The sequence below is a fragment of the Diadema antillarum genome, unplaced genomic scaffold, assembly GCF_040938485.1.
Source record: "Diadema antillarum isolate AM-2024a unplaced genomic scaffold, OU_Dant_1.0 scf00000106, whole genome shotgun sequence".
NCBI lineage: Eukaryota > Metazoa > Echinodermata > Echinoidea > Diadematoida > Diadematidae > Diadema > Diadema antillarum.
The window spans coordinates 379,816-400,136 of NW_027270995.1; the positions used below are offsets into that span (position 1 = coordinate 379,816).

Consider the following 20,321-nt stretch of genomic DNA (forward strand, 5'->3'; position numbering starts at 1 on the left):
CTTTTGAATAAGTTTCTATGCAAAGATTAGGAGCTTTCTTCTCAGTCTGTCAAGATTTCCATGCCAAACGAAGCACATTGTGCAAATTCACACAAACTGGTGAGAAAAATGTTTATAGAATGAACATTTTTGCAGAAGCTAATGATCATGCATAATTCACTCCATCATTTATGTTTTTGTTATTAACTTTAGTATTATATATTTTTTCCATTTGGTTTATAGCATTCTTTCAGGGCCACCCTTAATATGATTACAAATGCAATCTTGTTGGCTAATTTGTACAGATCAAGCAAGACTTCAGCCAGGAGATCATGGCTGAAGACAGGATGTTTGCAGCATGGCCATGTATGCTGACAAAGTACTCTAGTATGGGGAATCAAGATGTCCATCGTAGCAAATGCTGCTTATTCGTCACACGGGTGACACCGATGGCCTTTCCCAAGGTACATTTTAAATAGTATTGCTCTGTGTAGAGATCATCTACAGCCCCAGTACCACCCTTTCCTTTTTTGCATTTGAGTTGAGGTGAATTTATTAACAACATTAACAAAATACTTACAGTATGTACATGACTATATAAAAAAGAATTGTTCGATCGTAAAATTCATTCAATGCTTGTTAATTAATTTCTAAGACTTTCGCAAAAACCTGCAAAAACTGAAGTGGATCTGTAATTTCAAAGCCAATATCAAAGAGATCATCCGGGCTCTTGATGACTCTGCTTTGTCCATCATTCAACTTGCATGTCATGTTCCCGTATTTGGTTTTGTTGCCGATTCGACATTCCCCTTTTCTTCTCCACTGCCTGATCAACTCACATGATAATCAAGCTTTTGTCATTATAGGATAACATTAACAGAGAAGTCTTTTATGAACTATTGAAGTTTTTGCATTCTTTTTCCTACTACTTGGAATAAAAATCACTGGACCTTGAACATCCCTTGCTCTTGCTAATCTATATCAACTGATCTTGCTTTATGCAATGCCAGAATATGACATGAACCTCCTGCAAAAGCCCAAATGTCATTCATATTGCAATAGTCTTTGTTAAGCACTTAACAGTAGAGCAAGATTATTCTTATTAAGGCACTGGCTGTCAACACCATTCAACTTTCTTTCATCCAAGTTCATGGTAACTCTGATTGCTGTTTTGTAGAATAGCATGATGATTATTACAGCATTATAATTCTAATGCTTGGCCTTACAAGTTTGGCTCTACTCATCCACAATTACTTGCCATCTTGGTAGTAAATGCCGTTGCCAGAGTCAGTCCCTCATTCAAAATGTGTAGTATTTTCTACAATACCCTCCAAACAACTTTAAAACAGCCCTCCCCCCCCCCCCCCCCACAGTTAGTAATCCTGGTTGCAATCAAGTACAATATAAGTACCTAAGCTAGCATCTGAATATGAGCTGATACTTGTCAGCATTTCTCTTTATCAGCCTTAATTGTGTTATTTTTAAAGGGTATATTTGTACTTATCATTCAAAATACTCCCCTGTGTCATACATTTTGCTCCACAGAGGAAAAAGAGACGCTTGCATTCAGCATGCTGCCGCTAGTTTGCCGAGGCTGGACTGCTGGGGTGTGGGGCAAGTGCTCCTTTCAGGAGTCGTTGGAGTTATTCTACGACTTTCAACCTGTAAGTACCTAACTGTTCGGAGGCTTATCTTCTAAAACAAGTGATGTGTTGCCCTCTTATTAAAATGATGAGATGGACTTTGACATTGCAATACAAAATATAAAAATCATCAAGCTGTGGTCCATAGTTACAGAAATTCCCAGTTTATGCTGTTTCATTTGTTAGTTTAGTCCATTGATTCTACATATTTATGCAAATTTACTATGTTGCTAATGTATGCTGTGAATCACAATTTATTTTAATGAAAAAAAAATCTTATATTACTTAGTCAACATACATATTTTCTTTATTTTGTGCCTGACTGCTCAATCACACACTTGTCCAATATCAATATGTCCTTTTCATTTTGATAAAAAGGGGAAAACATTCGCATGAAATGCAAAATTGGTCCCAAATGTCGCCAACAAGGAATATTCCATTCATCAATAAATATTGCACTTGACCTATGGTATCATTATATTCTGCAAGATGCTGGAAATATATTACATACCACTCGTATACATCCAATGTGATACAGGGTGTCTCCCCCCCCCCCCCCATACCAAAAAGAAAAAAGACCTCGCATACTCCTTAATGTTCCTACAATGTAAGTGGACAAAATTGTTATACTACTAGTATTGGAAAGAGTAACTTACCCAAAATAATGAAATGCAATTCAGAAGTAGTTTTTGTTTGATAATACTTTTTGCCTGGGCTTGCCAGCAATAAAATTAATTGCCTTTCAGAAGTTCCCATAGGCCACACAGTTGAAAATTCATTCAGCCAGGTCATGGTTAGCCCTTGCAAGAATAGAAAATGTAATACATGGATGTTATATACTACATAAAATACCCAATTTAGGGTATATGTTTGCAAATGAAATGTTGCAGAATTTGGCTAGGCACTTTATTATGAACTCTACCTTGAACATTGGAGAGGTGTGGGAAATATATCTGTTCTGATGGACTTCATTATACCAATGCCTCAACCGAACACTTCTGCGTAGATTATTTCAAGATTTTATCGAGATGTTATTATGCATGTTTCTTTTCCACTTCCATTTCATTTTACAGGAGGGCACAGACCTGGCTTTCTACATTGGACAAATTGACAGGAAGCAGAGACCACAGCCCTTCATCTTGCTGATGGGAGGATCCTGGAAGAAGCCACTGCAAACCTTTGTCATTAGGAAGTTTTTGCTACACGACGCGAAGACCGAGAATACGAGGAAGCGATCACTTGTGACAGTCCCCGTACTCTTGACTCCCGTCCCCATATCTATGCAGTTTCGCTTTCCTGTACAGGACGGAGGCGTGGGGACAAGATTGCTGATTGGTTGGCTGACTGGCTGGCTCACTCCTGCCCAGCATCGGGACCGAACGCTATTTTGGCCAAGTACCGTACTCGTTTTCCCCCGGACGGGACGTTCCTCGGATTTGATCATGTGCAGAAGCAAATTTCGCACACGACACGCTTAACTCCCGGCCGCGTTTTGCTTGCGAAAACTCCCTATTGTAGAGAGACAGGGATTCTTGTTTCCAACTTTCACAAAGGCTGTGGACTGTGCATTCAAAATGCATTATGTCCTAGATGTAGAGTACCAGGCTCAATGTTTTGCTGCCTGGCAGTGCTTGGAGACAGTTGTGTACAAAATGCCTGGTAAAGTGACGTCCAATTCTGTGAGAGAGATCAGGACACACCTGAACTCTTCAAATCAGGAAGATTAGATGCGTAGAATGAGATTTTCGTGGTCATCAGAACTTTAATTGACAAAGTTGACTAATAACCTCTGACTTACCATTGCAGATGTTCCCCAAAAGCATTGCAACTGAAATGATTCAAAATGTTGTTACATCAAATTGAACATTGTTAAAAATGATCTAGTTCATAGAGAAGCTGTGTAGTGCAATACCTTCAGTAATATTTTCTTAGTGGGGCAACAAAGTACAGTATTGGGACAGAAAAGCAAATCCTTAGAGGGCCATTCCCTTATGCTTCGCTTATGAGATTTCCAAGCGCATGTAATAGTGACAAACACTTCAAGAACAAAGTCAGTGGTTCTAAGAAAATCAGATAATTATTCCAGGAAATAAGACTCATTCAAGATTTATCTTGTCTTGTCAGGGTATGATCACTATAAAACTGGATGATGTGTCTGTAAGGTCTGCATTGGACTGTAAAAGCATTCTGAAAAATTACATTGTCTGTGTACTGTTCATTCAGTTAGCCCTTTTGGACCCATCTGAGGGCAACTGATGGTCCCCATGCACCCACACAATATGAGAAATGAACCAACAAAATATTTAATGTGGCACAGGTACAGTTGTACACATAATCTCAAGCTGAACACATCCATGTTATGCATAATAATTAATTCTTTAATTATTGCATGTTTCAAATTCAATTTGCCATTGCAGTTTAGTTGAAATATTGTGAAATGTGATTTTTACGGCGTTAAGCACCCCATTTGTATGTAAGTGGAATCAAAATGTACATTTGACAATACACTAAGCTTTAGATGAGTCGAGGTCAATTCAGCTGGGAAATCACTTAACTCAAGCATAACAATAGCTCGTGATTTTTCCTCTGCAGTCAAACTGCATATTTTTACTAAATCCGCACAATTCGACACATTTTTCTTGGTTCTCGAGAACTTCGACTTATCAAAGGTTAACTGTATAAGAAGAATTGCTACTCTGTATATATTCTGCAAATGGATGAGACAATTCTTGATTGGCTCAATTTGTTATTTGTTATTTGCAACAAGTTTGCACATCGATGGACAGATTGACCGATTGAAGGTTTTCTAATGATACGCTGTCAGTGATATAGACAGTGAAAATGTGCTGAAATATATAATTGGCCAAAAACATAAACATTTGTGTTATTGTGCTTATATACAAGTGAGTTGTACAGTAATATGGGATTAAGAACTGTTTAAATTCTAAACATGAATATTTAATATTTGCTTTAAACAACCCAGTTGTATAAAATTACTTTTAAACAACCCGGTTGTATAAAATGACTTTTAAACAACAGTTGTTTAGAGTTTTAAACAACTTTTTTTAAACAACTCAGTTGTATAAAATTACATTTAAACAACAGTTGTTTAGACTTTTAAACAACTTTTTTTAAACAACCCAGTTGTATAAAATGACTTTTAAACAACAGTTGTTTAAATTTTTAAACAACTTTTTTAAACAACCCAGTTGTTTAAATTTCTTTTAAACAACAGTTGTTTAGAATTTTTAAACAACAAAGGGTTAAAAGTTTAAACAACTACGTGTTGTTTAATTTTTAAACAACAGTTGAGCGATTCACCGGTTAACTTGTGGTTGTTTAAAATTTTAAACAACCTTGTTGATTTTTTTCTAACAGTGTGTAGGAATTGTATATATATATATATATATATATATATGAAGATTTTGTTTGCAAAAACCGATAAGTCCATATTTGCCAAATGGAGATATTTGCGATGAAAGGTCAAGAAAAATAAAGAGAATAATAAGAAATGTTTTGCTTCTTTTGACCATAACTTCAAAAATGTACCTTTATATGTAGTGACCAATATATCATTTAAAAGGCATTATTTTGTACTTTATGACAGACACCGTACTTCAAAATCTTCAAAAATGGACTTATCGGTTATTATGTCTGTACATAGAATGTGTGTGAAACAATTGTACCATCTCATGCTATCATTCCACCATCACTGCTTTGGTCACTCTATCCTGTCTTTCTCGGTCAACCTGACACTCCTTTCTCCAGCCACTACCATGCCTCATTACCTCACACAAACACCACCACCTGTCCATCTCACTTCCTCTGCCACCCACCCTCTTCATCCCATGATTGTAAACACATGTACAATATACACTGGACTTGTTATATAACCAGCCTGTTGGCTACAATAAACAGATTGCCTCTGAGAGCAGCACAAAGTCAGACGTGTCGAGTCTCCTTCTCTCTAGAGTAATGGTCTCCATCCTAATACAGTACATGGGTACATAAAAAATGGCGACGAGGATGTAGAACCGCTGGGTGCACGGCAGCTCCCTCCACTATGGAGGAAAGGGAGGAGGTCGACATCAAGATCGACTAGGTAGAACAATGACATGAAACTCCGAGCTACCGAGACGTTACCATGGCCCATGCACCAGAACCTGTGATATCGACTGCCGATATCCGATCGACTGTGAACGAAATGACTGCACGCGAGCATGGCGAGCCAAGAAACTGATAATAGAGAAAGTGACCACGATAAATCTGAGCCGGACCCTAGCTCCAGAGGACAACAGTGACCATGAACATGAGCAACGATTACGACATCGAAATACAAGAGACTTTGTGAACAGAGCGACTAATACCCCTTTCCCGCTGGCCGTCTCGGTGAACCACCGAGAGGTTCCCCGGTGAATTCACCGGGGAACCTCTCGGTGAAAGTTTCAGTGCCGTCGTTTCACACTGCTCTCGGTGAAACTTTCCCCTAGACGGGTTTTCTGCTCGCAACGTGGGTGATCTTATGTACTTGAGTTTATTGTGCATCTGCGATTTGTTTTTTTTTCGATCCCATGTTCAGCAAGTTTTCGGAGGAGGGACTCGTACGCGGCAGCGTCAGCCGACGTCCCGCTCAGTTCTTCGTTCACTGCTGCCTCGCTACGTAATTGAAGTACTGTAAAACATGATATATTCGCGGCATGAATTTTTCGCGAATTGGAGCCGACGGCCTTTTTTTGCGGCATGAAATTTTCGCGAACTGCCACTGGCATTCCATGCACATAGTGTAGACAAGAACTTTTGCGTGCATTTTAATTTCGCGAATCTTGGCGCTCGCGAAATTCGCGAAATCAAAATGCACGCGAAAATTCCACGCTCCAGCCATTTGCAAAATTCCCTCAAATTTCAACAGCACAAAACGTCAACGGATTTCTCCTGCACACTGTAAATACAGCACTTGACGAGAAAAGCACAAAATATGAAAAATCAAGCAAGAGGCGGACTGTATCAGACTTTATTGGAAGAGTTAAGAGCTAGACACTAGAGGAAGATGAAGAAAGAGGAAGCATCAAATCGATCAAGTACACTGTAAACCTATATCAACTTTGTATACACGGCGTGCTAATTAAACAATACAATGCACAGCACGATGCAAAACAATGCCGTCGCACTGTGAACGCTACATTGCACACGAAACGACATACTATGTAGTGTCGTGTGTATGTTTACAAACACGAATTACTAGTACCCTGTACGTGTGGATTTGGGAGGTCGAGTGCGCGCTAGCTAGCTGAAAACGTGTGAATGACCAGAAACAAAACATGACCTTTCACATAATCTGCATATTTTCCCCGGTGTTTCACCGAGACAACCTTTCACGCTGGGCGCTCTCGGTGAACCACCGGGTGATTTCCCGTTGAACTATCGGTGTTTACCCAGGACGCTTCTCGGGTAAAAATTGCCCAAAATTTCATCGGTGTTTCACCTAGGCTTCCCCTAGGTTTCAACCGAGTGACCTTTCACACTGCGGGGTTCCCCGGGTGCCCCCAGGTGCCCCCGGGGAAGATTTTCTTCAGCGGGAAAGGGGTATCCCTTTCCCGCTGAAGAAAATCTTCCCCGGGGGCACCTGGGGGCACCCGGGGAACCCCGCAGTGTGAAAGGTCACTCGGTTGAAACCTAGGGGAAGCCTAGGTGAAACACCGATGAAATTTTGGGCAATTTTTACCCGAGAAGCGTCCTGGGTAAACACCGATAGTTCAACGGGAAATCACCCGGTGGTTCACCGAGAGCGCCCAGCGTGAAAGGTTGTCTCGGTGAAACACCGGGGAAAATATGCAGATTATGTGAAAGGTCATGTTTTGTTTCTGGTCATTCACACGTTTTCAGCTAGCTAGCGCGCACTCGACCTCCCAAATCCACACGTACAGGGTACTAGTAATTCGTGTTTGTAAACATACACACGACACTACATAGTATGTCGTTTCGTGTGCAATGTAGCGTTCACAGTGCGACGGCATTGTTTTGCATCGTGCTGTGCATTGTATTGTTTAATTAGCACGCCGTGTATACAAAGTTGATATAGGTTTACAGTGTACTTGATCGATTTGATGCTTCCTCTTTCTTCATCTTCCTCTAGTGTCTAGCTCTTAACTCTTCCAATAAAGTCTGATACAGTCCGCCTCTTGCTTGATTTTTCATATTTTGTGCTTTTCTCGTCAAGTGCTGTATTTACAGTGTGCAGGAGAAATCCGTTGACACGTTTTGTGCTGTTGAAATTTGAGGGAATTTTGCAAATGGCTGGAGCGTGGAATTTTCGCGTGCATTTTGATTTCGCGAATTTCGCGAGCGCCAAGATTCGCGAAATTAAAATGCACGCAAAAGTTCTTGTCTACACTATGTGCATGGAATGCCAGTGGCAGTTCGCGAAAATTTCATGCCGCAAAAAAAGGCCGTCGGCTCCAATTCGCGAAAAATTCATGCCGCGAATATATCATGTTTTACAGTACTTCAATTACGTAGCGAGGCAGCAGTGAACGAAGAACTGAGCGGGACGTCGGCTGACGCTGCCGCGTACGAGTCCCTCCTCCGAAAACTTGCTGAACATGGGATCGAAAAAAAAACAAATCGCAGATGCACAATAAACTCAAGTACATAAGATCACCCACGTTGCGAGCAGAAAACCCGTCTAGGGGAAAGTTTCACCGAGAGCAGTGTGAAACGACGGCACTGAAACTTTCACCGAGAGGTTCCCCGGTGAATTCACCGGGGAACCTCTCGGTGGTTCACCGAGACGGCCAGCGGGAAAGGGGTATAAGCCTCGCCGGGTGGACATGTCGTCCACGGCCCGAGCATCAGGAGCATGCAGCATGGCCAGACCAGACAGAAACCGCGATTGAGCATCGCCGGGTGGACATGTCGTCCACGGCCCGAGCATCAGGAGCATGCAGCATGGCCAGACCAGACAGAAACCGCGATTGAGCATCGCCGAGTGGACCAGCCGTCCACGGCCCGAGCATCTTAAAAACATGCAGCATGGCCAGATCATCGACCAGGACAAAAAGCCGACACAGCGCGATTGAACATCGCTGAGTGGACCAGCCATCCACGGCCCGAGCACGGATCAGAGAAAATGTGCAGCATGGCCAGATACCAGATCGACCGTAATGAGACTGAAGTGAGAAAAGCGAGTGGATTACGATTTTCATCCACGGCCCTAGCATCTTAAAAACATGCAGCACGGCCAGACTACAAGGGAAAATCACGACATCGGACAGACGACAACGAGAAACCATCGACCATACACCAGAATGAATGACGACTACATCGGCACAACGACCGCATCCGCATCGGAGCGACGACCAAGGGAAACAGCGTACACCGCGTACATCAAAATGATCGACCACACTTGAGCGACGACCACGATCAGGACCGGACAACCGTGACAGACTATATTCCAAGGAGAGGAATATAATTTGACATGTGTGGACCCTGAGCACGATTTCGCAAGCTGACTGATTACAAAGAAACATCAGTAACACACAGCTAGGAAATTTGAGTAAATGAACATGGACTGTCCCCGACTACGATTGTAATTAAATGCTGAAAACTGTAAGTTAACTGTGTATATAACTTTGAGAACATAGGAGAAAACAAAGGACTGACCAAGATGGACTTGAACTTTGGAAAAAAAAAAGTAGTTAGACATCGTCAAGTGAATAGTGAACATTGAACTCTGTTATCTGCTTATTGTCTTTACTATGTTCTGCCTTTGTTGTATAAAGAGCCTCCCCGAATTCACATCTTGATCTTTTGACTTTCCTTCTTTCACACTCACACTCCCTCTGGACTTCTTGACTTTTCTTTTTCTTTCAACAAGGGGAGGGATATTATGTCTGTACATAGAATGTGTGTGAAACAATTGTACCATCTCATGCTATCATTCCACCATCACTGCTTTGGTCACTCTATCCTGTCTTTCTCGGTCAACCTGACACTCCTTTCTCCAGCCACTACCATGCCTCATTACCTCACACAAACACCACCACCTGTCCATCTCACTTCCTCTGCCACCCACCCTCTTCATCCCATGATTGTAAACACATGTGCAATATACACTGGACTTGTTATATAACCAGCCTGTTGGCTACAATAAACAGATTGCCTCTGAGAGCAGCACAAAGTCAGACGTGTCGAGTCTCCTTCTCTCTAGAGTAATGGTCTCCATCCTAATACAGTACATGGGTACATAAAATCGGTTTTTGCAAACAAACTCTTCATATATATATATTATCATAATCTTATTATCTTAATTATTATCAAAATCTAGAAACTATGCATTGATTTTGCTAATATGCCCTCTTCATTGTGATTGATTTTGATCTTTAGCTTGATATTTGCCAATGATATTTTGAGATTTAAAAAAAGAGAAAGAGTTGTCAAAATGTGTCTTGATGAGTACAAGTATACTGTATTTGAAACTGTGAAAGCATGGTAAATTATGTGGTTGTATGTTTCTAGGTTTTGATTCTAATACGTACCTATTCTTGAGCAATGCGATTCGGATGAAATAATGAACAATAATAAAATGGATGAAACAAAAACCTTTGCATGTCTCCTACTAGATTATAGCAATAATATCCTCGCAGGAATACTGTTAGTTTTTCAATAGAAAGGCAAATGCACTTATAATGAATAGGCTGCATGCATGGGATAAAATTACTCACCATCGACACAGTGGATTATCTTCATTATTTTTCTTTAGGCTTTGTTAAGTCCCTTGTACTGGAGGGAATGATATACAGTGCACTCCCGTTATAACGAAATGCCCGGGACCGGCAGTTTTCTTTCGTATAACGAAATTTCGTTATAACCGAACAAATACAGTATACGGAAAATGAAAAACAAGCAAACTACTCGTGTATTAGTTATGGTGTATGTTGAATACTCATCATACACTTTAAAGCTATGTCTGATGCTGTCTTTTTAATTTCGTTTGAATATTACATCTAAAAGAAAGCATAAAGTTGTTTACCAAGTACTTTCATGCCTGTGGGAAAATACATACATGTGCAGAAAATGCTCATGCTCAAAGTGGAACCCCGTGCTGGCTTATGGGCATGAGATCCATCGCCAGTTTAATTATACGCCATGTGTCGATCATGGCATTTTTCCACATATGAGGTTAAAAAAAAGCAACAAAAAAAAAGAAATGTTGTACAATCCCTACGTGCTGTAGAGACACTTGATACTCCGAGTATTATTGGAATTTGGACGGTTAAGAGCATTACTTCATGGGAGGATCAACAATATATAACTAGGCCTAAGTTTTGGTAAGTTTTACTTCTCCACATGTAAAAAAAAGTAAAATAAGTATGACAATATCGAACATATTCACAAGTCGTGAAAATAATATAGACAAGAGTTCTCATGCCAAAACATCATGTGAATAATTATATATCATGGCATATCTTTAAGTGAAGAGTTTGTTCGCAAAAACCGATAAGTCCATCTAGAACAAAGCGAAACCATTCATTCATTCATTCATTCATTCATTTTTTCCATTTCTAACAGAAACATAGGCCTATTTTGAATATTTTACAGAAATTGAATACATAAATTATATCACAATACAATATAGGCCTACAATAAAAGTTTTTGTGATCGGTCTTCATAAAATAGGGCCTATTATAGGCCTTTAGGCCTACATTTTCTGTAAGTTTCCTCTTGAAAAAAAAACAACAACAAAATTGTTAGGAGCCTACTAAGTCGTAATGTTTAGGACCTAGAGGCCGTTGTCCCAATCAAGCTACTAGTATTTGCTTATTGAAAACGGTTTCCTCCACATTACGACTTGTAGGCTCCGAACAATTTTATGGTTTTTTTTTTCTTCAAGAGGAAACTTACAGAAAATGTAGGCCTAAAGGCCTGTAATAGGCCCTATTTTATGAGGACCGATCACAAAAACTTTTATTGTAGGCCTATATTGTGATATAATTTATGTATTCAATTTCTGTAAAATATTCATAATATGTTTCTGTTAGAAATGGAAAAAATGAATGAATGAATGAATGAATGAATGAATGAATGAAAGAAAGAAATTAGGCTTAGCGTCTCAAATTTTGTTAACGCGAGTCCTAGAACAAAGCAAAACCATTAAGAGTGATATTTCAATAAAGAAATATTAACAAGGAATATTACTTTTGAAGCTATGATATAAAATATCCCATATTTTCTTGTTGTTTTCTGTTTTTTAGCAGCTTTATCTCAACTTAAGTTAGTGATACAATCATGTATAAACTCGTTTGGATGATGATATCAGTAACACAGCAGAGGCTGCTGCACTTGTTCAACCAAAGAGATTCTCAGAATTAAAGTATGTACACGTACTTGCTAGTCCAGTGTACTGGTAATCCGAACTACCAGCATCATGTTCACGCGCAGTGCAGTGTAGAGAACTGGTGTAGAGAGCACCGTAACACCGTAGAGCACTGGTCAGTGTATGTAGAGCACTGTGGTGTAGAGTTCACACTGTGCTAATTCAGGCTCGTCCACGGTCTTTTCCTTTTCTGTCCGTCGAGCAGGTAAGACCGTAGCGAATTTAGTTACCGTATTTTTATGATTTGTGTGCTGCCTTCCCGTGAAAACTCACTGGAAATGGATAAATAGTGAGTGATGTCAATATTTTCTTAATCTTTTTGCAGATTCATAATCATCAAGATGCAGAACGAAGCCGGAGAATACGTTGATATGTACACTCCGCGAAAGTGGTGAGTTGATAAACGTTGACCATAGGAAGGCATGGCATGGCATGGGTAACTGCATACTGGTACGAGAGTACGACATGTGTGCTGCGAGTGTGTGAGGCTGCTGTGCTGCTATGGTCCATTTACAGTATGCTGCCCAGTCTTAGCTGCGGCCTGCGGGATCGCGGGACGGTGTGTGCAACAGCCAGCAGCAGTACAGTGCAGTGTAGCACTGTGTAGGATAGAATTTAGAAAGACGGGCTCTGAAAAACAAACAAAGAAACAAACAAACATGCTTTCACATGTACCACTATGCATGTCCCTTGAATTATAGTTAATTCCAATTCACTGATTTTAATCGTACTTTCCCAAATCTGTGTCACAGTGCAGTGTGTGACATTTGTTGTTTTGAAACACTGAGTGAGGCTGAGCTGCTCATTATTATTAATAAGACAGACCAGAATCTACACAGACAGCGTTAGTGAAGCAGTTTTTTGACAGTAGGGCCGAATGAAATTTAGGGCAATTGTGCACTTTACGGCCCTATATTATCGGTACCTTATTCGCCGTATGCCAAGGTGATAATATATCCCGTGAACCACCACGCACTGAGCAGCTGGCGAACTTTTCTTGCTGTATGGAACGCCGTTTGACAAGTGATAAGGTCACTAAAAGCCCGCCTCACTCACTGCGCTTCTGCGGAGCGGACACATCGAACACAGCATGAACCAACCACGCTGGCGAGGCTTGTGTGTGTGTGAGTGTGTGTGTGTGTCCATGTAATGGCTGCCCGTAAATCAGTAGCCATACACACTTCGCACGGCGTCTGGTTGGGCTCGGGGAACGGTATTGGAGGCCTGGACGAAATAAACACTAACAGACTGACAAATCAGGATAAGATTTGGGGTTTTTTCATTGTAATTTCATAGAATAATTTCGCCAAGGCCGCGAGTGGACATATGTCCTCTGAAATAGGTTAATAAGTGATCTCCTGTTTAAGATATAACGCAGAATTCATTTATTTTAAATCATGATTGTAGCACAGAAGTTTACCGTTGCGTTCCGTTGTGTGCCAATGCACAGCACCTTCTGTTTGTCTGCGGGGATCTCTGCTCGCCCTCGATCACGCCGCGCCTCGCAGCGAAAGGCGTTTATAGAGCAACCATGTGGCGTACCGTAAGTGCTTTCATCACGCACACACCACAGTTCGGTGGCACACACACACACAGGTACACACACGTTGACACATTCACACACACACTGTGTCCCATCGAGAAATCTCATACATAATATGTACACATGCATACACAGTACTAGTACAGTGCTAGTGCCGCCGGAAGACTCGCTGTCGAACCTGCGGTGCCTGATAGGTACTCGAATTCGCATGCACTGCTCGATTAGGGTAAAATCTCGCACCGACAATATAGGGCCGTAAAGTGCACAATTGCCAAATTTAGGATATAATTTACTGGAAGATGTTTCGCCCACTTTTCGGGATGGGGAATTTTGGAAAGAGTTGTAAGTCTACCTCCTTCCATGGCATCGTTAATGATAATGCACTTGTCAATGACGATGACGCACCCCACGGCCCACTACCCCAGGACATGGGTGCGTCATGGTCATTTTTTGAGTTTTTGACGCACCCCTCAGTCACTTTTTTGACGGACAAAATGCTGAAAGTGACACACACCACAGTCACTTTTTTTGACAGACTTCACGAAAGTGACGCACACCTCGGTCACTTTTTTGACGGACATTCTTGGTACATTTGACGCACATCCGTAAATACTGAAACGATTTTTGCATACGTTTTATTCGAGCAATTTCATTTTCTTTGTAAACATAATTTGTGAAAGTTTCGGCAAGTTTCCCTTACCCTGTGTGGCTGTATTAGGACTGCGGTCGACCGCCATTCACTGTAAAACTTAAGGTTGTACGCAGTAGCCAGCCCAGTACAGTACACTAGTTTGTTCTATCCTTTTGCAAATGTCACAACATTTTGTAAATAATGTATGGTTGAAGGATTATACCTCTGACCATCGTGTACGAAATTTTACTGTAACTTAGTAGATCTAACTACACCCCAGAGTTTTTGATTTGTTTGTCATTAATGAAAAACTGACACCATGTCATTCAATAATTAATGCACTTGCTTCCCTTTTGCAACACTTAACACTGGTGCTGGTCCAATACAATAGTCCAAGATTGGTAAAAATCACCGTCAGGCCAGTAACTTTTCAGGAATTGCCAAATTTAGGCGTCCGATGTGACGGGGGGGGGGGGGGGATCAGACAGGGACAGGTTGGACTGCAGTAGCGCTGCCTTTTGTACCAAGAATACACTGTATGTGTTGGATTTTTTTTTTTTTAAGGGGGGTGGGGGAAGGGGGTCAGTATTAATTCACTGGAAATCTGAAGTCTTGTTTCCTCCATCATATATAAGTTTCCAGTTTTATTCTGAGGAAAAGGCCTCTCCAGTATTACTGTATAGGCTACCAGCTTATGAAGGAAATCTTATTTATAGGGTGGCTTGAGGACCCCATGAACCTGAACAGACAGGTGTTGTCCATTCCTGTTTACTTTCCCGACAGCGAGTTTTAAAGGTTGCCCTGGGTAGTAGGTTTGTAGCACCCTTCATTGCTCATCAAGTGTATTCTTTCTGTTTGTTACAGTTCGCAGAGTAACCGCATCATCAGTGCGAAGGACCATGCGTCCATCCAGATCAATGTAGCAGAGGTAAGCTGGCTGATCTTGGTGTCATTAGTGAGCTTTAGATCTATGCCCCTAATGTATGACACTGCTGCTTGTGTACTAGGAAAAAGATGTTCTGCACAAGCACGAGACGCTTCCCGTACACGGAAGGAGGCACGTTGTGAACATTAGTAGCGTCACAGATCTACATGTACTTGCTATTGTTGCTTTGAAGAAAAAAAAACACCTCTCAATCTAACAACTGAGCACATGCTCATATGTAGTGCTTGTCCAAGTTGGTATGGTCCCAGGGTGTAACACCCCTCCCCCCACCACCATGCTGTTATGTTGTATTTTGATGGTACAGTATGTACTCTTTAGGTGTGTTCATGAGAACGTGATTGTGTAGTATTTTATGAATATAAAATGTACATGTGCACAGTGCAAAGTCACTGTTATGCACAGTTCTTATATTCAAAGGGACACACTAAATAGAACCCTGTTGGTGTCCACCTTATCATCTGTGTAAGCTGTTATATTCCATAAACTTCGTAGGTATAGTATTTTATTTTATTGCAAATCAGGACTTGTGAAACAGTTTCATGAGTGGTTACATTGTAAATTCAAAATCATGATCAAGAACCACAGTAGTGGAATGTCAGTGTGATCTATTTTTTAAGAAACAATGTTTGCCAATTGAATTCCCTACTCTGAATTGATGCACATTGTATTGTGTTTGATATGGGAGGCAATATTTTAGCCTGCTGTTCATTTTGCAAACATCAGTAGACTTGCAAAGATTCAAGATTGCAAGAGGTTTTGCCAGTGTACCAGTAAATGTACATACACAATTGGCTTTGCAGTTTGCCATTTGCAACAAGAGCTGTGACATAAACAACGGTTTAGCTAGCTTGCTAGCTGCACATTTCAGGAGTGGAAGACATGACAAATGAGGATTTTTAGTGCAGTGATTGTTGTCATTTCAGACTGTGACAACAAACTTCATGCTTGGTCACAAATACCCACTTGCAGTTTGCCAAGCAACTTTCATTGAAATGTAGCACTTATCCCATTGGCATGACCTTTTAATGTCAGTGTAAGTGATCAGGACTATGAAAAGTAATTTCTGCTACTTTATGTGCCATACAGGTTGTGCTCACCAGTGCAAATTTACCATTTCCTGTAGGTCGACCCACAAACTGGTATCTACACACGCAACTTCAAGACCTACGCCATCTGTGGAGCCATCCGTGGAATGGTATGTTATCTATTAGCCCTTTAATTTCTGCTCTTTCATAGCCCTCGATTTTCCTTGGCCCTTTCCTCACATGCATACATTGCACCACTTATCATGGCTAACCCCGTCAAACTGTGGTGCCGGATAATTTACGGCTATTGATGAGGTTAGCTCTCCTTCCCAAAAGCCAGTGAGAATGGGCACGAGGCTTGATATACCCAAGGAAATAGGCAAGGGAAGAGAGAGAGGGAATAAAAAGTGGAATTTCATCCTGATTTAACTTTCAACACACAAGTTGTGTTTGCATGTTGAGTCACAGATGCACTGAAGAGAACAGTGACATTGTTTCAGTAAAGACAGGAGTATTCTTCTTCATTGCTGGAACCCTCCATTCTCTGAGAGTGTAATGCTGCAATCACTATGTTTTTAGTGAAAATAGGTGTATTGATTATCACTTCTGCTATGGATCTGAAAAAAACAAACAAACAAACAGAGTGTTGAACAGAAAACAGAATTGGAGTGTTGAGTTATTTTATTATTTGTACTGTTAGTCAACCCTTCACTAGTGTAGTGCAATTCAACTGGAATGTTCCATTTGCTCGTTAATTCAAGATTCTTCACACATACACAGCACAGTGGACTCTTGTAGTGACCAAACTGCTTTGCACCATGTGAGTCACCTCGTAATTTTGTGATATCAGAGTTTAAAGAACAGAAGACTAAAAAAAAAAAGTCAACTGTGCGCTCAAACAAAGATTATTTTTGTTAATCACAACAAAATGTGTCTACATCGGTGTTCTTTGTAACAAAAGTCCTGTACAAATGAATTCTCAGGTCAAACATATAGTACAGGTACTTGTGTTTCCATGTCCTCTGCTGTATAATGTTTGCATAACTCTCATTACTATTATTATCATAATTTCAGGGTGAGTCAGATGACAGTCTCATCAGGTTGTCACAAAGAGACGGATACATCGCAAGGTGAGATAGTAGTGCAGTGCAGGCAGCACTGAAGTGCCATCCAGTAGAAAGTTACTGTTAAAGCTGTTATTATGGCATACATGTATTTTTGCATATGAGGACGTCACAGACATTTTTGCGAGATGTTGGTTCTGTGGTTTGACATCAAGGCTATTGTAAGTGCACTAAGGCCTGTCACTTTGTGATGTTTTCATGTGGGGATAAATTCAAGGACCAACAATTATACCAAAATTTGGAAAAATTAAAACTTCACGAAAATAAGAGCTTTAAAGGACAAGTTCACCTTCATAAACATAAGGATTGAGAAAATGCAACAATATTAGTAGAACACATCAGTGAAAGTTTGAGGAAAATTGGACAATCGATGCAAAAGTTATGAATTTTTTAAATTTTTGTGTTGGAACCGCTGGATGAGGAGACTACTACAGCTTGTGAGTCATATGCGTACAACAGTATAAAGAAAATATAAAAGAAAATTCAACATATTTTCACTTTTTCCGCATAATAAAAGAGCAATTGACTTGCCTCTTTCTAAAGGCAGGGGGAATAATATTACCCATAACATTTATCGGTAACGAGTCAGGGGAATGTGTTCTTTTTTTAAAAGATGGAATTTTGTGAAATTCTCTTTATATTTTCCTTATATTGTTGTACGCATGTGACATCTAAGTTATTCATACACTGCAGTAGTCTTCTCATCCAGCGGGTACTGCACAAAAACTTCAAAAATTCATAACTTTTGAACGGATTGTCTGATTTTCCTCAAACTTTCAATGATGTGTTCTACTAATATTGCTACATTCTCTCAATCCTTATGTTTATGAAGGTGAACTTGTCCTTTAACAGTAAACATTGAAAAGATGACCCTTCTTACTCTAATAAATTGATGTAAAATGTGTCGAGCAGGACTGTCGTGGGAAGACAAAAGAAACACAACACAATTAAAAATCAGAATTTAGTCTGTTGACGCCAACTTATGGCATGTTTTTATGACTGTTCATATGATACACAGCTTTGCAATGATGACAGAGTGTCTAAAGGTTTAAAATGTTTTATGTTTCACATTTTCAATGCAAGTCCTAAGTAGAGCGGATTCTCATATTCACAAACTCATTTGAGTCATCAATTGTCATACTACTATTAAAGCAACAGAATGCAGAAGAATTAAAACTTGGGTGAAACAAAATACTTTGTCATAGTGAGCTTTGTTATAAAAGAGTCTAGAACACCTTTACACAAATTATGTTTTTGCAGGGTTAGAAATAGCTCTTTGTGAGGTACAATGTTGTATCAAGTTTGAACTCTGCTCATGTAGAAAACTCATAAAAAATTTTGATTTTGCTAATGCTGTTAGTATCCAGTCCATGATAATTACTCTATAAATGTTACGCCCCAAAAGTTTAGACTGCCATTTTGCTGGTTACAGGTGAATTTACAAATGCAGAATTCATTCTGATCGTAGTAGTTTGCCCATGTTATGTTTTTGTTTTTCTCAAATCCCTTGTTTCATTTGCTTTGGTAGAAATGCAGAGAAAATACTGTATAGGCCATATATTTAGTGAGTCTAAGTTTTCGTGAATCGGACTGCTGGACATTTTTGTGAATGGTCAAATTTGCGATTGTGGAGCGGAATTATAAACGAAGAAATGTATGCGTGCAGGTCGCATTCATGTTGGGACCAGAGTTAATATTTTTGCGCAATTTTAAAATTCCCAAATGGCACTTGACCCGCAATTTAGCGAAAATAGATGCCTCAGGAAATATATGGCGTATACATGTACAGTACTTTGATAATTATCTCAAAACGTTATGCTTGGATTGAACTGTCAAGTGATGCATTCCTCCTTTGTCTCCATAGCAACTTCTGAGGGATGCCGTCAGGTCTGCAGAGGGGATCACTTGTTCTTCAACAGACGCCATGGAGGAACCTTTGCAAGGACCCTACAAGAATGAGAGCAAATTGATGAACTTTGCTTGGACACTCTTACACACTCGTACAGCAGCATGATATGAACTGCGTAGGACATTGTCATCGCCTGTTGGATCTATCTGTGTGGTGTTCATCTACAATAAGTGTGGCTATGTTGAATAATAAATGATCCTCCTCTAAAAAAATGTAAATCTGAAGCTGATTATTTCTCTTCAATCAAGGAGTCATTTTGTTTGGATAACTGAGATAGAGTTTCAAATTTTGACATACATGTATACAGTGCACTCCCATTATAACGAACACAGTTATAACAAAATTCTGGTTACAACGAAGAAGTAAAATTTCAGGCCGCAACTTTATCCAATCTATGTATTTTTATTGTTTATTTGTTCGGTTATAATGAAATTTCAATATAACGAAAGAAAACTGCTGGTCCGTAGGACTTCGTTATAACGGGAGTCCATTGTATGCCAGTTACCGGTAGTTGCACACCAATTTGTGTGTGTGTGTGTGTACGTGTGCTTGTATGTGTGTGTGTGTGTGTGTGTGTGTGTGTGTATGTATATATGAATGTAAGTATTTATGTTTGTATGTGTGCACTTTTATATTTCCATTAATACTGGATACTTCCAAATTATCTCCGTAGTGGTATGTTGGATACCTGCCATACAATGAACCAGAGACACTCTGTAGTTTTTGAAGTCCTAAGATATTAAAGATAATACAATGTATAAAGTTTTGGTACCTCAAAAGTTTCCCAGAGTTTTCTTGTCTTAGTTTGTGTTTCAGGTTAAAGTACCTTTCATATAACTAACACTGTGAGACTTACTTGCCCCAAAGTGCTCTCATGTCTTAGTAATCATGCAGTAATGGTTTCGTACAATACGTGTATATCGATTGTCGCGGTACCGCGTCGAGTCAAACTACCGCCTCGTTCGAATTTTTCAGAGCCCGCTCTGCTGTGGTACGAAACCATTATTGCATGATTACTAAGACATGAGAGCACTTTGGGGCGAGTAAGTCTCACAGTGTTAGTTATATGAAAGGTACTTTAACCTGAAACACAAACTAAGACAAGGAAACTCAGGGAAACTTTTGAGGAACCAAAACTTTATATTATCT

At 40.0% G+C, this 20,321-nt stretch overlaps 1 protein-coding gene across 1 annotated transcript; it reads left to right on the forward strand.

The window, feature by feature from the left end:
- The first annotated feature begins 12,160 nt into the window (after positions 1 to 12,160).
- On the forward strand, positions 12,161 to 19,390 carry LOC139719156 (small ribosomal subunit protein eS21-like). The gene is made up of 6 exons (XM_071630589.1): positions 12,161 to 12,199; positions 12,320 to 12,385; positions 15,033 to 15,096; positions 16,238 to 16,309; positions 17,214 to 17,269; positions 19,128 to 19,390. The coding sequence occupies exons 2-6, from the start codon at positions 12,336 to 12,338 to the stop codon at positions 19,135 to 19,137; spliced, it is 252 nt and encodes an 83-aa protein (XP_071486690.1). The 5' UTR covers positions 12,161 to 12,199; positions 12,320 to 12,335; the 3' UTR covers positions 19,138 to 19,390.
- Positions 19,391 to 20,321: the final 931 nt, after the last annotated feature.

What these genes read in the sequence shown, in the direction of transcription:
- LOC139719156 (XM_071630589.1), top strand. Translation starts at nt 12,336, where the DNA reads ATGCAGAACGAAGCCGGAGAATACGTTGATATGTACACTCCGCGAAAG. An exon ending in ATGTACACTCCGCGAAAGTG is followed by an intron (nt 12,386 to 15,032) that starts GTGAGTTGATAA and finishes TGTTTGTTACAG; the next exon opens with TTCGCAGAGTAACCGCATCA. An exon ending in GTGGAGCCATCCGTGGAATG is followed by an intron (nt 16,310 to 17,213) that starts GTATGTTATCTA and finishes TCATAATTTCAG; the next exon opens with GGTGAGTCAGATGACAGTCT.